At 53.8% G+C, this 20418-nt stretch overlaps 1 protein-coding gene and 1 long non-coding RNA gene across 11 annotated transcripts in view; one reads left to right on the forward strand and one right to left on the reverse strand.

Moving 5' to 3' along the window:
* The window catches only part of SHISA6 (shisa family member 6), a 165904-nt gene that overhangs the window by 6355 nt on the left and 139131 nt on the right, over positions 1-20418 (forward strand). For all 10 annotated transcript variants that reach the window (XM_053994998.1, XM_053995000.1, XM_053994999.1 and 7 more), the window contains exon 3: positions 6083-6243. In XM_053994998.1, the coding sequence (XP_053850973.1) occupies positions 6083-6243 (161 nt within the window). The remainder of the gene's footprint in view (positions 1-6082; positions 6244-20418) is intronic.
* Positions 16582-17805, reverse strand: LOC128816968 (uncharacterized). Its single transcript, XR_008440059.1, has 2 exons — positions 17666-17805; positions 16582-16948 (listed from the first exon to the last, which is right to left on the reverse strand). It is a non-coding gene; the product is annotated as an uncharacterized LOC128816968 (long non-coding RNA).

Consider the following 20418-nt stretch of genomic DNA (forward strand, 5'->3'; position numbering starts at 1 on the left):
CTCAGAGGCCACGCTGCCTCCACCAAATCATCTCAGTGTCTCTAATTCCCATTTATTTGGCATTTTCCTGCTTGCTAATTAACTTTTTCTGTGAGTCTAACTCCATCATAAGGTGTCAAGGGAATCCAGTGTAGCTCTGAACTTCTATTCCTTTTAGTTTTGTAATCTCTTATATCCTTAAGTAGCAGTTGATCTCTGCGCCTTTGGAGATCAGATGCCTTTTAAAATTTCTGTTTCACGTAAGATCTGGACTTCCTGGGGAAGATGAGATCAGGGCATGTGTTGCTTGCCTGTGCCCCCACTCACACGGGCTGGCTGTGCTTCCTTAGATCTGTGTGCACTGATTGCTTGGAGGGCTCTGATATCTCCCTCCCCAGGTGGATAAACACAGGATTCTTCCACAATAAACGCTGGGCTGTGCTTCAGCTCTCACCACAACCTCCTTTGTTGCGAGGGCTCTTCAGAGAAAGTTCAGCTTTCTTCAGCGAGTTCAAAGCCCCTTCGCTGTGCTCAGAGCAGAGGATTTGGTGTAAAACCAGACCCCTGTGCTCCACCCTTGCCCAGGTGCAGCCGTGTGAGCACCGGGTTCTGTCGCTGTGTTTGTGCCTGGGGATGCACAAACGGGAGCAGGACAAAGAGCTGGCCCAGCAGAGCATCGTTCCCACAGCCCTTCACACCCAGCAAGGCCTGCTGGTTTTGTTTTCTCTCCTTTCCATGTGCTCTGTCCCTGCCCTGCACAGCTCCCCGCTCTCCCCAGCAGCCCTGATGCCTTTCCGGGGTGCATCCCTTTCCAGGGAGCCTCCCCATTGTTCTGGGAAGTGACGAGGCTGGAGCTGGGAGCTGGGGCAGGGGGGTCACAGGGGCTGCTCCCTCCTGCAGCCAGCCCGAGCCTCGTGGCACGGGGGGTACCAATCCTCTCCTGCCACTCACTGTCCCCAGCAGCCTGAGCACGGCTCAGGTGCAGGTCCTGCCCTTGCTGAGGACACTTTGTGCTCAGGGTGACATCTCTCTGCAGAGAAACATCCCTTGCAAAGGTTCGTTTTAAGCTTTTAATTACCAAATCTTTACGAATCAGTTTTGTTCTCTTCGGGGCTGCTGTGTTCAGAGGAACTGGTGTCACCCATTTTGAGCTCAGTCTCTGCTGGGAATTCTTTGCCCATATCACAGCAAGAGATGATTCAGTTTGGACATGGGTGTGAGGTGTGTGAAGTGGCTGTCTTTAGAGCCAGAGCTTCCCAAGTTGCATTTGGCATTAAGATTTCTCAGGAGACATCTGATTTTTCCTGTGTGCCCTGGGCACACAGGACCCGGCTGGCAGCCCCTGGAATGTGGGAATGCCCAGGAGTGTCCAGCCCTGGGCACACAGGACTGGGCTGGCAGCCCCTGGAATGTGGGAATGCCCAGGAGTGTCCAGCCCCAGGTGTGGTCAGCATTTGGAGCACACAGCAGGTGTGGGGACAGGAGCCAAGCCATCAATAATGCACAGCTGCTCTCTGTGAGAGTGGCTGGTGACCCAGGTGCTGTCCCTCAGAGAGAGCTGTCCCTTCCAGGTGAGCTGGCTCCAGGCTGGATAGATCCATCTCCTGCAATAACTGCCTCTTTCTTTCCCAGTTAGTAACAGAGCATAAGGGACTCTTTAACCTGGCTTTTTTTGGTAGTGAAATCCTGGCTGTGCTGAAGTGATTGGAGTTCTGCCACCAACTCCATCCCTGCTCTGCTTTTAGCAGCTCTTCACTGTGCTCTGCCAGACCCATTTGGTCATTCTCCTTCCATTCCTCCCCAGATTCACAGGGACTTGGAACAGGAAATTCTGTTTTTAAGGTCTGCAGGTGAATCAGTGAAGTTTTGAGTGTGCACTCCTGCACTTCTGGAAATGGGCAGCTCTTCCCTGTGCCCTTCCCATGCAGCAGCCACAGACCCCTCAGTCCAATCTCATTTCCCTCAGGCCACTTCCCAGCCTGTTGTCCCCAAAGCTCCCCTGGCCTTCAGCAGAAGGAACACCCATGTCTACACTCAGACTATTAATTGGTGTTGGGAATCTGTGGATATGGGGAAAGTGGGACAATACTTTCCCAAAAAGGCTGTGGGGAGGACAGCAGTCCTCGTGGGAAATTCAGGGAGCAGATTCAGGTTCTGGGCTGGGTTAGAGGGGCAGGATGAGCTGCAGAGAGCTGGTCCCTCCCAGCTCTGCAGCTTCACCTTCTCCCTGGCTACAAAGCCACATTTTGGGATCAAAGTCTGTCATTTCCCCTCCCAGCACCAGGCTCCAGCTGATGGCCAGCCTTGCTGCCCCACTGCTTCCATCCACCCCCTCGATTCCTTTGGATTTACACCAAATCCTTTTGATTTATCCATCTGAAAATTGATGAACCCCGGTGTTCATCCCACTGGGTTCTTTCCAAAATTTGTCCAGAGTGCCACAAGAGCCATCTCAGGGAGCAGGACCTGGCCTGGGCTGTCCAGCCACAGGACCCATCCATGGGTTTCCCTCCCCAAGCCAGTGCAGCCCCCTGGAGCAGCATCCCAGCTGGCACCGTGGCGTGGCTGCTCCGGGTTCGCGAGCGATGACGTGAGGGAAAGGTGTCACAAATCCTTATCAGTGACACGCTCCAGCCAGGGAGGTTTGTGTTCCTCAGATAAGAGATGTGTAGTCACAGGAAGGTTTCTGGAGTGTCTCATATCCTTGTGCGGGTGATTAGGGGGCTGGTGACATCAGTGGCACTAATTGTACCCAAATGGCTGCACACACACGGGATCCAAACATTCCAGTGAGTCCGTTCTGGAGCTTTGCAGTGGGCAGTGAGCCAGCTGGACCCAAGGGACTGTCACCAACCAAATCTGCCTCTTTTAAGTGGGACTGACCTTCCACCCCCTCAGGGCTTTATGGAAATGCGCTGGATCCCACACAGCGTGATTGAATTGGCTCAGAACGAGCCAGCTGCATCCCAGCTGGGCTTGCTGGTTTGTTCTGTCCCATTTCCAAACCCCAGCTCCTCCAGCTCCCAGTGTCGGCCCCACCCTGTAGTAAAAAATTGTGGTGAACCCCAGCTCAGGGAAGAAATGGTGATGTCTGCTCCAGATCAGGAGGCTGAAGGACAGCTTTATTAAAACTAGACTCTATTACATTAATACACTATTTAAAGAGATGCTATCCTATTCTACATACTCACTTCTTACTCCCCTCTCTAACTAACTCAAACTGTGACTCTGCTGAGAGCCCGAGCCACAGCTGGATCCCACTGGGCACTGAGCCCAAACAACCTTCACCAGAATCCAGCCCAGCAATCCCTGCAGGTGAACAATCTCCACACCACATTCCACATGGGGGAAACAAAGGGGCAGAGATAAAGATTGTTTTCTCTGCTTCTCTCTGTGCAATCCTGAGAGACAGAATTGTGTCTGTCTGTCCAGAGAACGGGAATGTTCTGAGGCTCCTGCCCTGTGTGACAGCACAGGAGGAGGGGATTCATTCCCCCCAGTAATCCTGGTGGCTTCTCCAGGCTGCCCTCCCCGAGTCCCTCCATCAGAACACCTGGAATGAAGTGTTTTGGAGTTATCCAGCCTGCTTTAGTGTTCTCCCCAGTTCTCTGAGTGATTGCACTCTCGACACTCGGAGAGTCTTGGACGAGTGTTCCAAACGAGCCCAAGCCACTGTGGGCCAGTAAATAACGGTGCTAAAGCAACGCGTGTGATTGAAAAATGGCCCTCAGTGTTTCTGTACTGCAGATGCCATTAAATGGTCATCTGATGCTTAGTACACCTTGGAGATTCCTACCAAGGGCTCGGATCTGCCAGCCCGCTGTCCGTGACAAATGGGATGGCTCCAGCTGGGTGTGTGGGGTGGTGCCAAACAGGCAGAGCTCCTTGGCCTCCCCGTCCTCCCCAGGCAGCAGGGTTGGGTGCAGTGGGGAGATTCTGGCCTGGAGAAGCCACCAGGATTACTGGGGGGAATGAATCCCCTCCTCCTGTGCTGTCACACAGGGCAGGAGCCTCAGGAGCAGCCTCGAGTCCTTGTTCTGCCACTCTTGTTCTCCATGACCTTGGGCAAAGAGACAAAGAGCCAAAAGTGTCCTGTAGGTTGGGGACCAGTTAGGGACACCTTGGGCATGGCTGGGCATGGTGGGGAGCACCCACAGCTCTGTGCCAGTCGGGGAGGAGGAATCCAGCAGCTTTGGGGCAACACCAAACACCAGTTCCTCACCAAACACCAGTTCCTCACCAAAAACCACTTCTTCACCAAAAACCACTTCCTCACCCAATGCCAGTTCCTTACCAAACACCAGTTCCTCAATACCAGTTCCTCACCAAACACCAGTTCCTCACCAAAAACCACTTCCTCACCCAATGCCAGTTCCTTACCAAACACCAGTTCCTCATTACCAGTTCCTCACCAAACACCAGTTCCTCATTACCAGTTCCTCACCAAATACCAGTCCTTCACTAGAAACCAGTTCCTCAATACCAGTTCCTCACCAAAAACCACTTCTTCACCAAAAACCACTTTCTCACCCAGTGCCAGTTCCTTACCAAATACCAGTTCCTCAATACCAGTTCCTCACCCAACACCAGTTCCTCACCCAACACCAGTTCCTCACCCAACACCAGTTCCTCCTTTCCCCAGGAGCAGACAGAAGGAGTCCTGGCCTGGCACAAGGCTCAGCACCCCTCTCCTGTGGCTGCCACCTTCACCCCTCTCTGGGCCTGGCCCAGCACAACCTGTGCTCTCCCATCCTTGCAAACAACAATCCCTTCACCCCACGAGGATCAGCCTGTGTGCACACACAGATATCCCCTGGTTGGTTATAGCCTCCAGGTCTGCTCCTTCTACAACCAATAAATAACCAAAAAAAAAAAAAAAAAAAGGGTAAAAATATCCTCATCTGTAGAGGCTGGTGCTGAACTAATGTGATCCTGCTCGGGAGCCTCTTGGATCCTCCAAGAGTTCCTTCTGTGGAGCACATTAGTATTGCAATCCATTATGCACAGGGACAGGAGTCTGGAGAGGAAATGATTTGGAAAATGGAACGGACCCAGGTCCCAAACTATTTCTCATATGAAAGCCCAGAAATGTGGCATTTAAGGGATGCCAGTGGATCTGAGCAACGCCAGCATCCCTCTTGTTAATATGCAATGAGGGGATGTCTCCTCCTGACATCTTCCCTGGGACCTGAGGTGACTCCAGACATGCTCCCCTTGCCAGGAGAACAGAGCTTTTCCAACTCCTTCAGCTTTCAAGTGCCACTGTCCCTTACAGCCCACACGAGCCACCCCTCCCCTGCTTTTCCTTAGGGCCCAGCAGAGAACCTGGGGCTGCCCTAGGGAATTATTTCACTGTGTCCATGATATTCACAGAGAGGGGGAAAAAAATCTTGGAGTATTCAAAGGGAAACCATTGGCTGCAGCTGGACTGGGTGACATTGCTTTTTCCTGGGAATGGCAGGGAGAACTGAGCCATTAAAGCAATCCCTGATGAGCACAGAGCTCAAGGTAGGCTCAGAGCTGGGCTGACACCAACCCCTGGAAGCTGGTTAATCCATTTTGCTGGCTCGTGGTTCTCCTTTAAAAAACACTCCCAGCACTGCAGGGGTTTGAGCTGTGTGCAGGGATTTCAGGATGCGGGGGTCACACTCCTGATCTGAGTCAGTTTTAAGGGACCTTGGCTTGGGCAGGGTGGTTTTGGTGCCACTTTTAGGAGGTGCCAGGGCTGGGGCCAGCAGTGGCTCCTGATGGAGGCAGTGCTTTATGTGCCAGGAGCAGTTTGTCTGCTCTGGGAGATGATGGAGAGGTACCATAACCCTGGGCTGAAGTGAATTAGAGAGAGCAGATGAGATACCAAACAATAGCCAGGCAAGCCTGGAAATTCCTGCAGCAGATACACTGAAAAAACCAGAGCTTTTAAGCCATATTTAAAAATTTTATTCTTACTGCTATCGTTGCTTTTTTTCTCTGTTTATGGTATGAACCCAGCTGCTTTGGATTCACCAGCACAAATACTGAATTCTATTCTATTCTATTCTGAAATACTGAATTCTAGCTGTGTGAAAATACATTTCCCCCCCTTTTTTTTTTCCTGTCTCCCCAGGGCTCTGGCCGACATCCTAAGGCAGCAGGGACCAATCCCAATCGGACACTGTGAAAGAGAGACAATCTCGGCCATAGATACCTCCCCCAAAGAGAACACCCCAGTCAGGACCTCTTCCAAAAACCATTACACCCCAGTGCGCACCTCCAAGAGCAACCCAGGTAAGTGCTGCTCCCTCCGTGCCCTCAGGAGCCAGCAGAACATCACCTGTGCAACAGCAGCCCGTGTAAAACCTAAAATCAGGATGGCAAATGGCTCCAGCAGGCAGGCAGGCAGGCAGGGCAGGGCAGGGCCCGGGGCTGATGGCTCTTTCAGGTTTCTGCTGAGCAGAGCGGCTCTTCTCTCCAGGCACTTTAAAAATTCACGACTGCTGGGCTGCGAATGCAGGTTGGAGCTGGGGATGGTGTTGGGCTGTGTGTTTGCTACAAAACACATCTGCTGCAAGGCATCAGCAGCTCCCTGCACGCAGCAGCCGAGGACACAGAGCTCCAAAGGGCTGGGGCTGCCTTGCTCAGGCAGGTGAGCTCCAGGGATGCACTGGGACATGCAGAGGGCATGCCAGCAGCTCAAAGAGGTGCTCCAAGAGCACTGGCCTGGGAATTAGGGCCCACAAAACACATCTGTTGTCGTTTTCAGCTTCTTTTCATCAAAAAAAAAAAAAAAAAAAAAAAAAGGAATTCTTTTTGCCCTGATTTCCCCAGTGGCCCAGGGATTGCAGCCTCTTGGCTGCAGACGTTGTTCTGATTTATTTAATGCTCCATGGATGGGTAATTGTCTGTTCAGTGGGGTGTGGCAGCTTCTCCATCACTGCTGGCCTGGATGTGGGGCTCTCCTCCACAAAGACGTGCCCTGCTCCACCCACAAGCTGCTCAGCTGCACGTGGAAGGTTCTGGTGGCATTTCCTGCCCTGTGTCACCTGGCTTTGCTGCCAGTCCCTGCTGGGGAAGGGTCTGAAGGAAGCCAGTGGGAGCTGTGGGCTCAGCTGGGAGGGCCCTTGCTTTGTGCCTGTTTGAAGGGCTTTTGGCAATGTCCTCCCCCTGTGGGGACAGGTGACAGCATCCTCTGAAGGTGACATTGTCCCTGCTGTTGGGGACAGAACCCTTTCCCTGGGAACTGAGAGGGATTCCTTTGCTTTCCCATGTTCACCCCCAGTCCAGGGAGCCCTGTGATTCTGTGTGCAAATCTGGATCTGTGAGGGAAAACCTCGGCCTGGAGAACAGCCTTGAGGTGAATTGTGTGGAAGAGGGAGGTGCTGCTGCATGTCTGAGGCTTGGAGCTGGCTCTGGAGAGGATTTGTGGCCCTGAAACACGAGGAGTGAGGGATTATGGCCAGTGACATCACCTGAGGGATTATGGCTGTGACATCACCTTAGGGTGACAGGGGGCCAGAGAATGAATCCTGAGGGCTGAGGGAGCTGGGAAGGGGCTCAGCCTGGAGAAAAGGAGGCTCAGGGGGGACCTTGTGGCTCTGCACAGCTCCTGACAGGAGGGGACAGCCGGGGGGGTCGGGCTCTGCTCCAGGGAACAGGGACAGGAGGAGAGGGAACAGCCTCAGGCTGGGCCAGGGCAGGCTCAGGGTGGAATCAGCAGGAATTTCCCCATGAAAGGGGGCTCAGGGATTGGAAATGCCCAGGGAGGTTTGGAGTGCCCATCCTGGAGGTGGCCAGGGAATTCCTGGAGGTGGCACTCAGCTCTGGGGACGGGGCACAGCTGGGACTCAATCACCTTGGATGCCTTTTCCAGCCTCAATAATCCTGGGATTCTGTGCCACTAACACCTTCTGGAGACACTCTGTCTCTTCCCACTGGCTCCTGCTGCTCAGTCAGGGCACACGAATCCAGAAGGAAGGTGCAGAAGGAATTCTTGGCTGGCAGCTGGAGGGACCAGCTGGGTGCTGCAAGTCTGGCTTAGGTGCTGTGTTCAGGCACTGCAAACCTGGGAGGGGATGAATGGGAACGTTTGGAGGGGAATTGCTGACTGCAGAACCCCTGCCTGCTGTCTGGGGGGAGCTGAGGATGCCAAGAGGTTTTTGAGAATTCCTGGCGCAGAAGTGAGGCACAGAAGGAGCAGAGCAGAGCTGTGAGCAGAACACCCCAGTGCAGAGTGACAGCACCCGCCCAGGAGCTGCTGGTCCTGCCTGAGGACTGGGACAAGGGGTCAAGAAGGGCAAGGCAGGATGTGAGCAGGAGCCAGCCCCTGCTCGGGTGATGTTTGCTGGGCTGTGTGAGCGGGAAAAGCCATCACAGGGGAATCCAGGAAAAGGAGATCTCCCCAAAGCCAGGCACACAGGAGAGCACTCCCAGCATAGCCTCCCTCCCTGGCACTGGGCTCTGCTCCCTCGGGGCAGCCAGCTGGACTGAGCCCTCAGCAGCCCCTGCCAGAGCTGGGAAGGGAGAACTTGCCCAAAAGAACTTGTTCCTGGCTCGGCTGTGGCCACCATCAGCTCGTAGATCATGGCAGACACAAAGCTGATCACTCACGGAGATCACGAGCTCGTAAAACAGCTTTACAGGTAATGTTTGCTTGTCATGTTTTATGGTCAGAGCAGGGCAGTGCTCTGTGGTGCCTGTGCTCAGTTATGAGCCAGACTTCAGATTGTTGTTGGGATTAGGAAATTGTACGAGTGGATGCTAAAATCTTCCAGTTGGGAAGAAGTAAAAGTATGTGTCCTAGCTTATATAGAATAAAGCTGGTCAGCCCTGGTGTGGAGTAGAAAATCAGCAATGATTGTTTTCTGGGGACAAGGGGAAGAAAAAGGAAAAAAAAAAAAAAAAAAAGAAGGAAATAGGGAGAGCTGGAGGAAAAAGAGGCAGTAATATGGAATAGCAGGATCCAGGCAAGGCACTGCTCACTGGGGCTGCAAATTGGCTCAAGGAGCCCACAGCTGTAGGGGTTTTTGGAAAGCAGCAGGTCTGGTGCTGTGGCTTGTCGGAGCAGCCCAGAGGAGGAGAGGTTAAGCAGCCAGAAAGGATTGTCCTCGTTGCACACGGGCTGATTGAGTTTTGTGTTCGTTTGACTTGGAACTTTTGTTTGTCCAAACTTATAATTGGAAGGGTGCCCCTAAGTCCTGCTAAATAAACCTTGGCTTCATTTTTCCACGAGGCTGGCTTGGTGTCAGCGAGCAGGATGATTGTGGTGACAGTGACAAATGGAGGTGGACTGTGCCTGAGGCTGCAGAGTCCCAGCACAGCAGCCTGGGCAGATCCTGCTGAGGGCAGGGTGGAGAGGAGTCCATCTCCCACTGCTGCTCCAAAGGAATTCCAGACTGGAATTACAAACCTCCTGTCCCATCCCTCCATGGCAGGGACACCTTCCACTGCCCCAGGCTGCTCCCAGCCCTGTCCAGCCTGGCCTTGGGCACTGCCAGGGATCCAGGGGCAGCCACAGCTGCTCTGGGCACCCTGTAGGCACAGTTTGGTCACTGGCACTGGGGCTGTGTGTGGCACACAGTTGGTGGCACTGGGGCTGTGTGTGGCACAGTTTGTGGCACTGGGGCTGTGTGTGGCACACAGTTTGTGGCACTGGGGCTGTGTGTGGCACAGTTGGTGTCACTGGGGCTGTGTGTGGCACAGTTTGTGGCACTGGGGCTGTGTGTGGCACACAGTTGGTGGCACTGGGGCTGTGTGTGGCACACAGTTGGTGGCACTGGCACTGGGGCTGTGGCCCAGCCTCATCCCCAGTGGTTCCAGCTGTGAAAAGCAGGTGAGCAGCACTGACAGCAATGAGCCATGGAGTGCCCAGGTGTGCTGAGCCACCAGCCCAGGGCACAGAGGGCACACAGGTGCAGTGCATGGACAGCAGGGGTGTGAAAGGCTGGCTAAAGAACAGCAGGGGCAGATGCTTGCAGCCTTCTGGAGAGGTGTGGTGTTACTGTGTGGGGGTGAAGCTTTCTGAATTGCATGGTGCCACTCTGTGTATCGTGACAGTGGCATGTGCTGTGACATGTCCCTGCCCTCACAGGGAGGAATTCTTCCCTTAAATTTCTGATCTAAATCTGCCCTCTTTCAGCTCAAGACTGTTACCTCTTGTCCTGTCCCTCCATCCCTTGTCAATTCTCTCTCTCCACCTTTCCTGTGGCTCCTTCAGGTCCTGGAAGGCCATAGTGAGGTCACCCCAAAGCTTCTCCTCTCCAGGCTGAGCACCCTCAGCTCTCTAGCCTGTGAATGTTCTGGAAGCCCTTCTGGCTTTCGAAATACTTGAAATATTTCTGGCCTTCAAAGGATATTTGAAGGCCTTTTGGAACCCCAATGCAGAGGGTTGGTTTGCTTTTCTCAAAATGTGGCCAAGCACTGAAAGATGCACAGAGCTGGTCCCGTGGGAGTTTTCTGAGTGCCCTGGGAGCAGAGGGGTGGCAGACATGCAGGGTCATCTCATGGCTGTTCTCCAAGCCAAAGAAAACCACAGGTGACCCCAAGGAAGGCTTTGAGACATTTGGCTGATGTAAGTCGCTGTTCTGTCAAAGTGCTGGGTTTACTAAAACCTTATGGATCAGGGGGACTCAAATCCTGCCCCAGAGCTGGCACAAATCCCTGATCCTCCAGCACAGCACGTGTCTGAAGTGTTCCTTTGCCCTCAGTCTCCTGCTGGCTCCTCCACACTGACTCTTTTCCATACAGCTCTCCTGGTTTCGGTCCCAGCCTGGGAGAAAAGGGATATTCAGCACCATCAGGCTGATGTGGGGAGCCAGATGTGTTCAGGACAGGGATGTCCCTGTCACCCCCGTGAAATGCTTTCAGCAGTGAAGGGTCCCAGGTGTCCCCTACTCCAGCCTGTGCCTGGAACTCTGGTACCTCTGACCTCCTCCAGGAGCAGGAGGCTGGGAGAGCAGTGAGGAGACATTTTTGTAGGAGGAAAGACTCTGGCCTAGATCTATATTCTGTTGGCCTCTTCACTCTCAGAATGCCCAGTTGCCTCTCCAGGGGGGTGCACTGGTCTGGATCCAGCTCCAGAGGTGCCAGGGGAGGGCTGAGGGAGCACAGGGAGACTTTTCCCAGGGTTAAAACCTGCTCCTCACCTGTGCTGGGGCCAGCAGGACCTGCAGGTGTGGAGAAGAGCTCGTTGCCAGGATCACCACTTGGAATGCAGCAAACAGCACAGGCCGGTGCTCTGATTAGCCTGATCTATCTGGGGAAGGCTTTTAATAAGCACTTTGAGTCAGGATGTTCCAGAGATGGATGCATTCAAAATGCTGCTTTCAGCAGTGCCTCGCACCCAGAGGCACATTCTGAGCTCGTTGTGGATGTGAACAAATGCAGGGCAGGCCTTAAATCTTCATGGAAATCATGGCAAACGTCTCCAGCCAAGCCCGGAGCAGCGTGGGGAGCGCTTCCACCCTGAGCAGCACATCGGGAAGGGGCTCTGTGCCCCTGGCCCTGCTCCCCACGGGCTCAGCAGGGCTCTGCCCTTTCCCAAAGCCCCGGGGATCCAGGTTCCCTCTGGGTTATCAGTGCCTTCCCCTAAAACCCAGGGGATCCAGATTCATTCTAGGTTATCAGTGCCTTCCCCAAAGCCCTGGGGATCCAGGTTCATCCTGGGTTATCAGTGCCTTCCCCAAAGCCCTGGGGATCCAGGTTCATGCCAGGTTATCAATGCCTTTCCTAAAGCCTGGGGGATCCAGATTCATCCCAGGTTATCAATGCCTTTCCTAAAGCCTGGGGGATCCAGATTCATCCCAGGTTATCAATGCCTTTCCTAAAGCCCAGGGGATCCAGGTTCATTCCAGGTTATCAATGCCTTTCCCCAAAGCTTAGGGGATCCAGATTCCCCCCAGGTTATCAATGCCTTCCCCCAAAGCCCACAGGATCCAGATTTCCTCCAGGTTATCAATGCTTTCCCCCAAAGCCAAGGGGGATCCAGATTAATTTCTGGTTTTCAATGCCTTCCCCCAAAGCCCAGGTGATCCAGATTCCCCCCAGGTTATCAGAACCTTCCCCAAAGCCCAGGTGATCCAGATTCCCCCCAGGTTATCAGAACCTTCCCCAAAGCCCAGGTGATCCAGATTCCCCCCAGGTTTTCAATGTCTTCCCCTCATCCCTCCTTCCCCCTCTGTCCCTTCCCCCGGATCAGCTGGGCTCTGTTTCAAACCACTTCCTTTCCTCTTCACGGAATTAGCGAGCTTCTCCCCCAAATCCCCAGCAAGTATTTGAATTAATTTGCCGAGGATCAGTGCAGGGCTGTGTGTGGAAGGCGTTCCAGCCCCTGCTGTTCGCAGTTTGTGTTGTCATTTACAGCTGTTCAGGGGAATACAAAGCAGGTGGAAAACGATCCCCCGGCCGTTTTCCAGCCCCTGCCTTTGCTGTGAGAAACTACTTAAGGTGCAGGTGGGTGAAGAATTAGGGAAAGCACCTGGAAAACGCCCAGAAAACACCCAGAGTATTCCAGGAACGGGGCTTTGCTGTTTCCATACTCCTCTCGCCATTCCCTGACATTTGAAAAGAAAGGAACACCAGCTTTGAAACCCTGAGGATTTTTAGGAGCTGAGGCAAGTCAGAGCCGCTCCATCTGCTTTTCCTGCCAGCACATCCCCTGTGATGGAGAGCCCCAGTGCCTTCCCTCCCAGGAAAATCCCAAAAGGGTTCAAAACGTGTTTTCTGAGCTGCCCGAAAATGTCAAGAGTTTCCTTCTCAGAACATTTCGAGGGGAAGAGTTTCTCAGTGTCCTGGCAGCCGAAATATCATTGCCAAGGGGAGGATCCCAGCAGGGCTGGGGGAGCTGAGAGTACACCAGCTGCTCTGTGGGGTGGGGGATTTAGGATCCTCACCTTGGACACCTGCTCTGCTCTGTGGGGTGAGGGATTTAGGATCCTCACCTTGGACACCTGCTCTGCTCTGTGGGGTGGGGGATTTAGGATCCTCACCTTGGACACCAGCTGCTCTGTGGGGTGGGGGATTTAGGATCCTCACCTTGGACACCAGCTGCTCTGTGGGGTGAGGGATTTAGGATCCTCACCTTGGACACCTGCTGCTCTGTGGGGTGAGGGATTTAGGATCCTCACTTCCACCATGGCTGCACAGAGATGCTCCTCCAGTCCTGTGTCCTCAGGCAGCCGGGGCTGGGAACAGCTGCCCGTGTTCCCTGGGAGGTTGGGGCTGTTGTCCCCAGCAGCTTTCGGCCCCAGGAGCACTCCCCAGGGAGAGGGGGCTGGAAAGGAGGAGAAGGAGCTGCAATGCAAACACCGTAACTGCCCTGGCTCCAAATGGATCTGTGGAGCTGCTACAAATATCCCTTTGCTTATCTTCTCTTAACTTTGCTGCTTTGGACAGCCAACCTCCCCCTTCCAGGGCTGCCTGGGGCTGGGGGATGTTCATTTTGGCTGCCCAGGAACACAGCCTGTGGTCCCAGAGCCTCACCAGCTGCTGCCTCTGGATGTGGGCTTGTTCTGCTCTCCTGAGCCTTTTGCTGAGCTGGGAAGTTTTAGGGTGATCTGTGTAAAAGAACCTCTGGGAAAGCTCTGCCCTGTTGTAGATGTCGGCAAACCCAATGGGAAGAATGATGATGTCTAACTCCATTTCAGAAGGCTGAATGATTTCTTTATTATAAATATGTTATAATACATTAATATGCTATATAAAAGAGGATACTAAATACTACATGCTACTTTCTCTAACTATCATATCTAACTAACTCACAACTCGTGACCCTGTTCTCTAGAGCCCAGATTGGCTCTCAGGCCCAAACAATCCACCATGATCCAACCAAGCACTCACTCTGGGTAAACAATTCTCCAAACACATTCCACAAGAGAAAAACAAGGAGCAGAAATAGAAATTGTTTTCTCTTTCATTTCTCTCTGTGCACCTCAATAAAAAATCTTGAGAGAGAGAGAAATGTGCTTGCCACACTGCCCCACTGCCGAGGCACAACAGAATATCCCCAGTGCAGATCTGTTTGCCAGTGAACTTGGTGGGGGCTGAGCAGCAGCAACATTTGCAGTAATTTCTTGTGTCTCACGCCCAAATATCCCCCGTGACTGATGTCAGGGGCTTGCGTGTTACAGCAGCTAACAAGTGACAAGTCTGAAAAAAAGATTGAAGAAATAGCTCAGAAAGTCTGGCTGTTGTGGGGAAACAGAGGAGGAGGTGGAGGGCTGTGAGTGTGTACACACAGAGAGGAAAATGACACCCGCAGGAGCTGCACAGCAGCAGCATCCAGAGCCCCAGGACAAACACCAGGAGCCTGCTCCAGCAGTCTGGAATTTACCCTTCCTTGGGCACAGAGCAGGCCCAGAGCCACAAGGCCAGCACGGTCCTTATCAGCCAGGTGATATCTGAGAGCTGGGTGTTACTATGGCAACAGCTTTATTTTAATTTTTTTTTTAAACCCAGGGGATCCCGGTTCCCTCCAGGTTATCAGTGCCGTTGCTAAAGCCCAGGGGATTCAGGTTCATTCCAGGTTATCAATGCCTATCCAGATTCATTCCAGGTTATCAATGCCTTTCCAAAAGCCCAGGGAATTCCAAATTCCCTCCAGGTTTTCAGTACCCTCCCCTAAAGCCCAGGGAATTCCAAATTCCCTCCAGGTTCTCAATGCCCTCCCCTAAAGCCCAGGGAATTCCAAATTCCCTCCAGGTTCTCAGTGCCTTCCCCTAAAGCCCAGGGAATTCCCAGTTCCCTCCAGGTTATCAATGCCTTTCCTAAAGCCCAGGGGATTCAGGTTCATCCCAGGTTATCAGAACCTTCCCCAAAGCCCAGGGAATTCCAGGTTCCCTCTGGCTTATCAATGCCTTTCCTAAAGCCCAGGGAATTCCAGGTTCCCTCTGGCTTATCAATGCCTTTCCTAAAGCCCAGGGAATTCCAGGTTCCCTCTGGCTTATCAATGCCTTTCCTAAAGCCCAGGGAATTCCAGGTTCCCTCTGGTTTATCAATGCCTTCCCTAAAGCCCAGGGAATTCCAGGTTCCCTCCAGGTTCTCAATGCCTTCCCCCAAAGCCAAACTCTCCTACCTGCAGTTAAGGAACTTTAACTAAAGCTGCTGAGAGTTTCCTCAGGGAGCAAAGCCAAGCCAGCCCACTGTCTAAGCAGCTGTGCCATTCTGTAGCTGTGGACAGGTAAAATCATTTCTGCAGCAGGTTTGAGTCTCCCTGTTTGCCTCTCCGTGTCTTGCCAGATCAATTATTGTTTGTTACCTCCATTAGATCTTCAGGAGAAAGACAGAAACACAATCTTTTCCTTCCATTAATCAGAGCACTTTACAGAAAACATCAATTTAAAATGTTAAGGCCAATTTGCAACTGGTATTGACAACAATTAAATTTGCCTCCAGAAAGTTGCTTTTTGACACTGTGAAGGATGAAATCTTTATAAGCACACTGTGCGTGTCGGGCCTCTCCTGGCTCCTGCTTGCTGATCCTATCACGCTCCATGGAAGTGTAAACAGGGGTGAGGAGCTGGAAGCAAAGCTCCATTAAGAGTGTGCCAGAATCAGTAAACATCCCCTCCCCTCTCGCTGGACCCCTGCCCAGGTATGGCAACTCAATCCACGCTCTGCTTCCATCACCACCAGCTTCCTTTAGCTCCCAGCTGGGTTATTTGCACTTTGACTGCACACGAATGTGCTGGGACAAAGGTTGGTGCTTTGTCCTTGGCATTGTCACGCTCAGCAGTGAGCTGCAGAGGGGCCCCCTGGCCACAGCCCCCAGGAGAGCAGTGGCCACGGGCTCTGGAAGGCTCTCAGGGACCCTTGGCAGGGAGAAGCAGCTCAGCTGGCAGAGGGGGATATTGTAAAAGCAGGTGAACCCATGAAATGCTGAAGCTCAGAAGGCTGAATGATTTCTTTATTGTAACTATGCTAGAATACATTAATATACTATTTAAAGGAGATACTAACACTACAAATCTACTTTTCTAACTACCATATCTAACTCACAACTCGTGCCCCTCTCTGAGAGTCCAGCCACAGGTGGGTTGGATTGGCCACCAGGCTCAAACAATCCTCACCAGAATCCAACCAAGCAATCACCCCAGGTAAACAATTCTCCAAACACATTCCACACGGGAAAAACAAGGAGCAGAAATAGAAATTTTCTCTTTCTTCCCTCTGTGCTCCTCTATGAACAAATCCTGAGAGGGAGAAGGATGTGCCTGCCACAGGGGGACAGTGCAGGTGGTGCTGGAGAGGTGACCTGGCTCAATCCCGGGGTGGGAGGAGTCCCTCACCTGAGCTCAGGTGTGGAGCTCTCACAGACCTCCACAGGGGAGCTGGGAACCTTTCCCAGCACAGGACGCTGCTGAAGCCTCTGAAACCTCCCTGATGAGGTTCTGCTCGAGCACCCACACCCCAGAGGGCTCAGCCAGGGCCTCTCCCTGGCTTGTCTCAGGCTCTGCTCAGCCCCAGCCAAGAGCTGAGGCCAAGGCTTTGCCTTCCCCTTTCTCGCAGCAGATTTCTCTACCTGAGGCAGCTTCTCCACAGCCCGTATCTCCAGGGCATTCCCTCCTTCTGGAACATGCTGAGGGGATTTTCTGGAGGCTTCCTCTAAGCTCACACACAGCAGGAAGGTTTGGCTCATGCTGAAGATGATTTTATTGTTGTCTACAAACAACTTCTATCCTTGGCGCAGGCCCTGTTGCCTTCTGGCCCTTCAGCCACATTGGGAATTGAGTGGTTCTTGCCTCACTTCCCCTTCCCTGAAGCTTTAATGCCCCTGAGTTGTTATGGGCACCTGGAAGGCTCCCCAGGGTTATTTATTTGAGCAGCCCTAAGAAGGAGCCGTGCCCTCCTCCAGGAAAGGACACATCAGCTCGTGCTGTTTGATTTAAAATATTTGAGGAGGAAGGGAAAGGGAGTACATCTGTCACAATCTCACTTACAATCAGTGAAGTTAATGGAAAGATTCCTTCTGACTCTCCTGGGCTTTGGACAAGGCTCTGTGCTGCAACATTAGCAAATAATGAAGTTCACATCTCATCAAATCCTCCTCAGGAAAATAACTGTAAAATATGTGGCTGGCCTTTTGCAGCTCTCTCCCAAATCTGTCCCTGGTTTGTGAGCTGTGCCAACACCTCTATCTCTGGTGGTAAATCACCTCTGTGGATAAGAGCTGCTCTCTAAGAGACCCCCCCACGGATGTTCCACCACTGCCAGTCCCCAGCGCTGCCCCAGGGCTCAGAGAGGCCCCTCGCAGAAGCACCGAGGTAAATATTGAACCTCCAGAATGTGGCTTCCTACCCAGTGTCTGCCAGCTGCAGGAATGGAGGAATCTCCAGAGAATCTCCACAAGGATCACCCAACCCAGCCCATGGCCCTGCCCACACCCCCAACAATCCCACCCTGGGCATCCCTGGGTGTCCAAGCTCTCCTGGAGCTCTGGCAGCCTCGTGCCCATTCCCTGGGGAGCCTGGGCAGTGCCAGCACCCTCTGGGGGAAAGATTTCCCTGAAATCCATCCCCAGACTCCCCTGGCCCAGCTCCAGCCCATCCCTGGCTGCTGTCCCTGTCCTAGAGCAGAGATGGGAGCTGCCCTGGGCAGGAGCAGCAGCCCCTGAGCTCTGCCCTCTGTGATCCCCCCCTGGCAGACCCACAGCAGTGGTGTCCCCTCTCTCTCTGTGTGTTTCTCCTCCTCGGTGCCCATCCCAGAGGTACAGGGGTACCTGCAGGACTGCAGGTGTGGCACAGCTGGAGCAGCTTTCCTGTCCCACCTCCACTGCTGCCCTTGGCTCTGTGCCCTGCGGGGCACAGGGCAGCACCAGGAGGTGGGTGGTGACTCCACTCAGCTCTCCAGCTGCCTGCCAGGATCCTGAGTGGGTTTGTCCACCAAAGGATTCAGCGTGGGATCTGCCCAGTGCTGCTGGAAGGGAATGGAGAGCTGGACTGGGGGGTTAGTTACCGTGGAATGTTCTGGAACTCAGCAGGGTGATGGTGTGGCTGTCATTCCCGATCTGTGAGGTCACCCTGTCCCTCAGGATGCTGTCAGTGACCCAGGGCAGTGCCAGCAGCCCTGAGGAGCAGCCCCAGCACTCCTGTCCTGGCACACAGCCCTGGGCTTTGCCCAGGGGAGCTGCCAGGGGCTGGGTCTAGATCATTCCAGGCTGTGAGATCTGGGCTGGCACAAAGGCAGAGGAGCTCTGTGAGCCCCTGGCTGGGCAGGGCAGGTAGGACAAGGCGTGGGTGGTGATCTGGGGCAGTGAGAACTGAAAGAACCACCAGGACCTGTTAGAACCCTGCTAGAATCCACAAGCACCCTCCTCCTTTCAAGCTGTGCGGGTCAGCCAGAAGCACAAAGGCTCTGGTTCCTTCTCTGCAGGAGAACCCAAACACCTTGAGGCCTTCGGTGCTCCCATGCTTGGGCTTGAGCTCAGTGTGAATCACAGAATCATTAAAGCTGGGAAAGACCCCCAAGGTGACCAACCCAGCTTGCTTTGCTCAGCTGTGCTCAGTTAGGCTCTGGCAGTCTGGGGAGTGCTGAGCTCTTCCCACAAGTACAAATTCTGCTCCTTGAGCTCCTGCTCTCTCCTCTGGGCTGTGGTGCTGCTCTCCCAGCTCCCTGAGCATCCAGCTCACCCCTGAGGAGCTGACAGCCCTGGTCACTCCATGGGGACCCGCTCTGCTGGCACAGGCAGCTCCCAGCCCTGCGTTCAGTGGCAGGTGACACCTGTGAACATGGCTCTAACATCATTGTCAGAGTGATCCTCGGTGGAGCTGATGAAATATTTACCTTGCAGCAGCTGTCAGGCCATTAACGTTTCACTGGCTGCTGCCAGCCCGCTCCTGAATTGTTGATGAGGTTTAATTGCACTGCCCTCTTCCATCAGGGCTTTGCTGGGGCACTGGCAATTAGCAACAGCTCCTGAGGGCACCCCTGGCCACAGGGCAGGGGGTGGCACGGCACTGACCCCCCACCAGCTGCCCCCATCCCACCCCTTCAGCCCGGCCCGGGGTGCCCAGTGCCACCCTGCTGTGTGACAGGCTCAGGGCACGGTGGCACTGCTGTCCCCAGGCTCACACCCCGGGGACTCTGCACCCACTTTGGGGACAGCAGCACGTGCAGAGGGTGGCTCCTTTCGTCTTGGCACCACTGAGGGTGCCTCACTGAGGGGTGCTGGCTCAGCTGGGCTGGGCAGAGACACAGGACAGAGTGCAGGTGCTGCCTTTGGGGGACGTGTGTCCTTTGTCCCCAGGGCAAGGCCACTGCAAACAGCCCTGGCCCCTGCAGGCCCCCAGCTCTGCAGAGGCTCAGGGGAGCAGCTCCTGCTCCTAAGGCACGTTGCTCTCCTTGACCTATTTGCTCATTACCTCCACAAATGTGATTTTGATTAAGGAATTTTCCTAAGTAATTACTCTGGCATTAGCAATCCAGCCAAACAGAAAATAGTCCAAAAAAGCAAGGTGGCCTGGTGGCTGCCCTGAAGGCTCTTCTCAGGGAGGGGAGCAAAACCAGCCCTGCAGGGCAGCTGGACACAGCTTTGTCCAGTGAGGGTCAGTCTGAGGGGCAGCTGGACACAGCTCTGTCCAGTGAGGGTCAGTCTGAGGGGCAGCTGGACACAGCTCTGTCCAGTGAGGGTTGGTCCAGGGGGCAGCTGGACACAGCTTTGTCCAGTGAGAGCTGGTCTGAGGGGCAGCTGGACACAGCTCTGTCCAGTAATGGTCAGTCTGAGGGGCAGCTGGACACAGCTCTGTCCAGTAATGGTCAGTCTGAGGGGCAGCTGGACACAGCTCTGTCCAGTAATGGTCAGTCTGAGGGGCAGCTGGACACAGCTTTGCCCTGCCCAGGGGGGCACAGGTCCTGCAGGTCGTGTCCCAGCTGGGAGAGGTTCTCACAGAGCTGCAGACCCAGGGGTTAAACCAGTGGGTGTGGAAGTGAAAAGGCTGCTGAGCTCTTGTTTGGAGCAGCAGGAGAGAAGCAATTCCAGCCCTGTTCCCAGGGAACAGGCTGAATGCAAGGAGCTGCTCAGGGTGGCAGTGACACCTCCCAGCCTGGCTGACAAGGGCCAAGCTCACGCCTGCCACATCCCTGCCAGGACACCCAGTTAGGAAGGAATTCCTCCCTGGCAGGGTGGGCAGGCCCTGGCACAGTGCCCAGAGCAGCTGTGGCTGCCCCTGGATCCCTGGCAGTGCCCAAGGCCAGGCTGGACAGGGCTGGAGCAGCCTGGGACAGTGGGAGGTGCCCCTGCCATGGCTGGGATGGCCTTTAAGGTCCCTTCCACCCCAAACCATTCCATGATTCTATGACTCTGTGATTTTGTGATTCCATGAATCTATGATTCTACAATTCCATGATTCTGTGACTCTGTGATTCTACAATTCCATGTTTCTATGACTCTACAATTCCATGTTTCTGTAATTCTACAATTCCATGTTTCTCTAATTCTACAATTCCATATTTCTGTAATTCTACAATTCCATG

Source organism: Vidua macroura, chromosome 19 (assembly GCF_024509145.1).
Source record: "Vidua macroura isolate BioBank_ID:100142 chromosome 19, ASM2450914v1, whole genome shotgun sequence".
Classification (NCBI taxonomy): domain Eukaryota; kingdom Metazoa; phylum Chordata; class Aves; order Passeriformes; family Viduidae; genus Vidua; species Vidua macroura.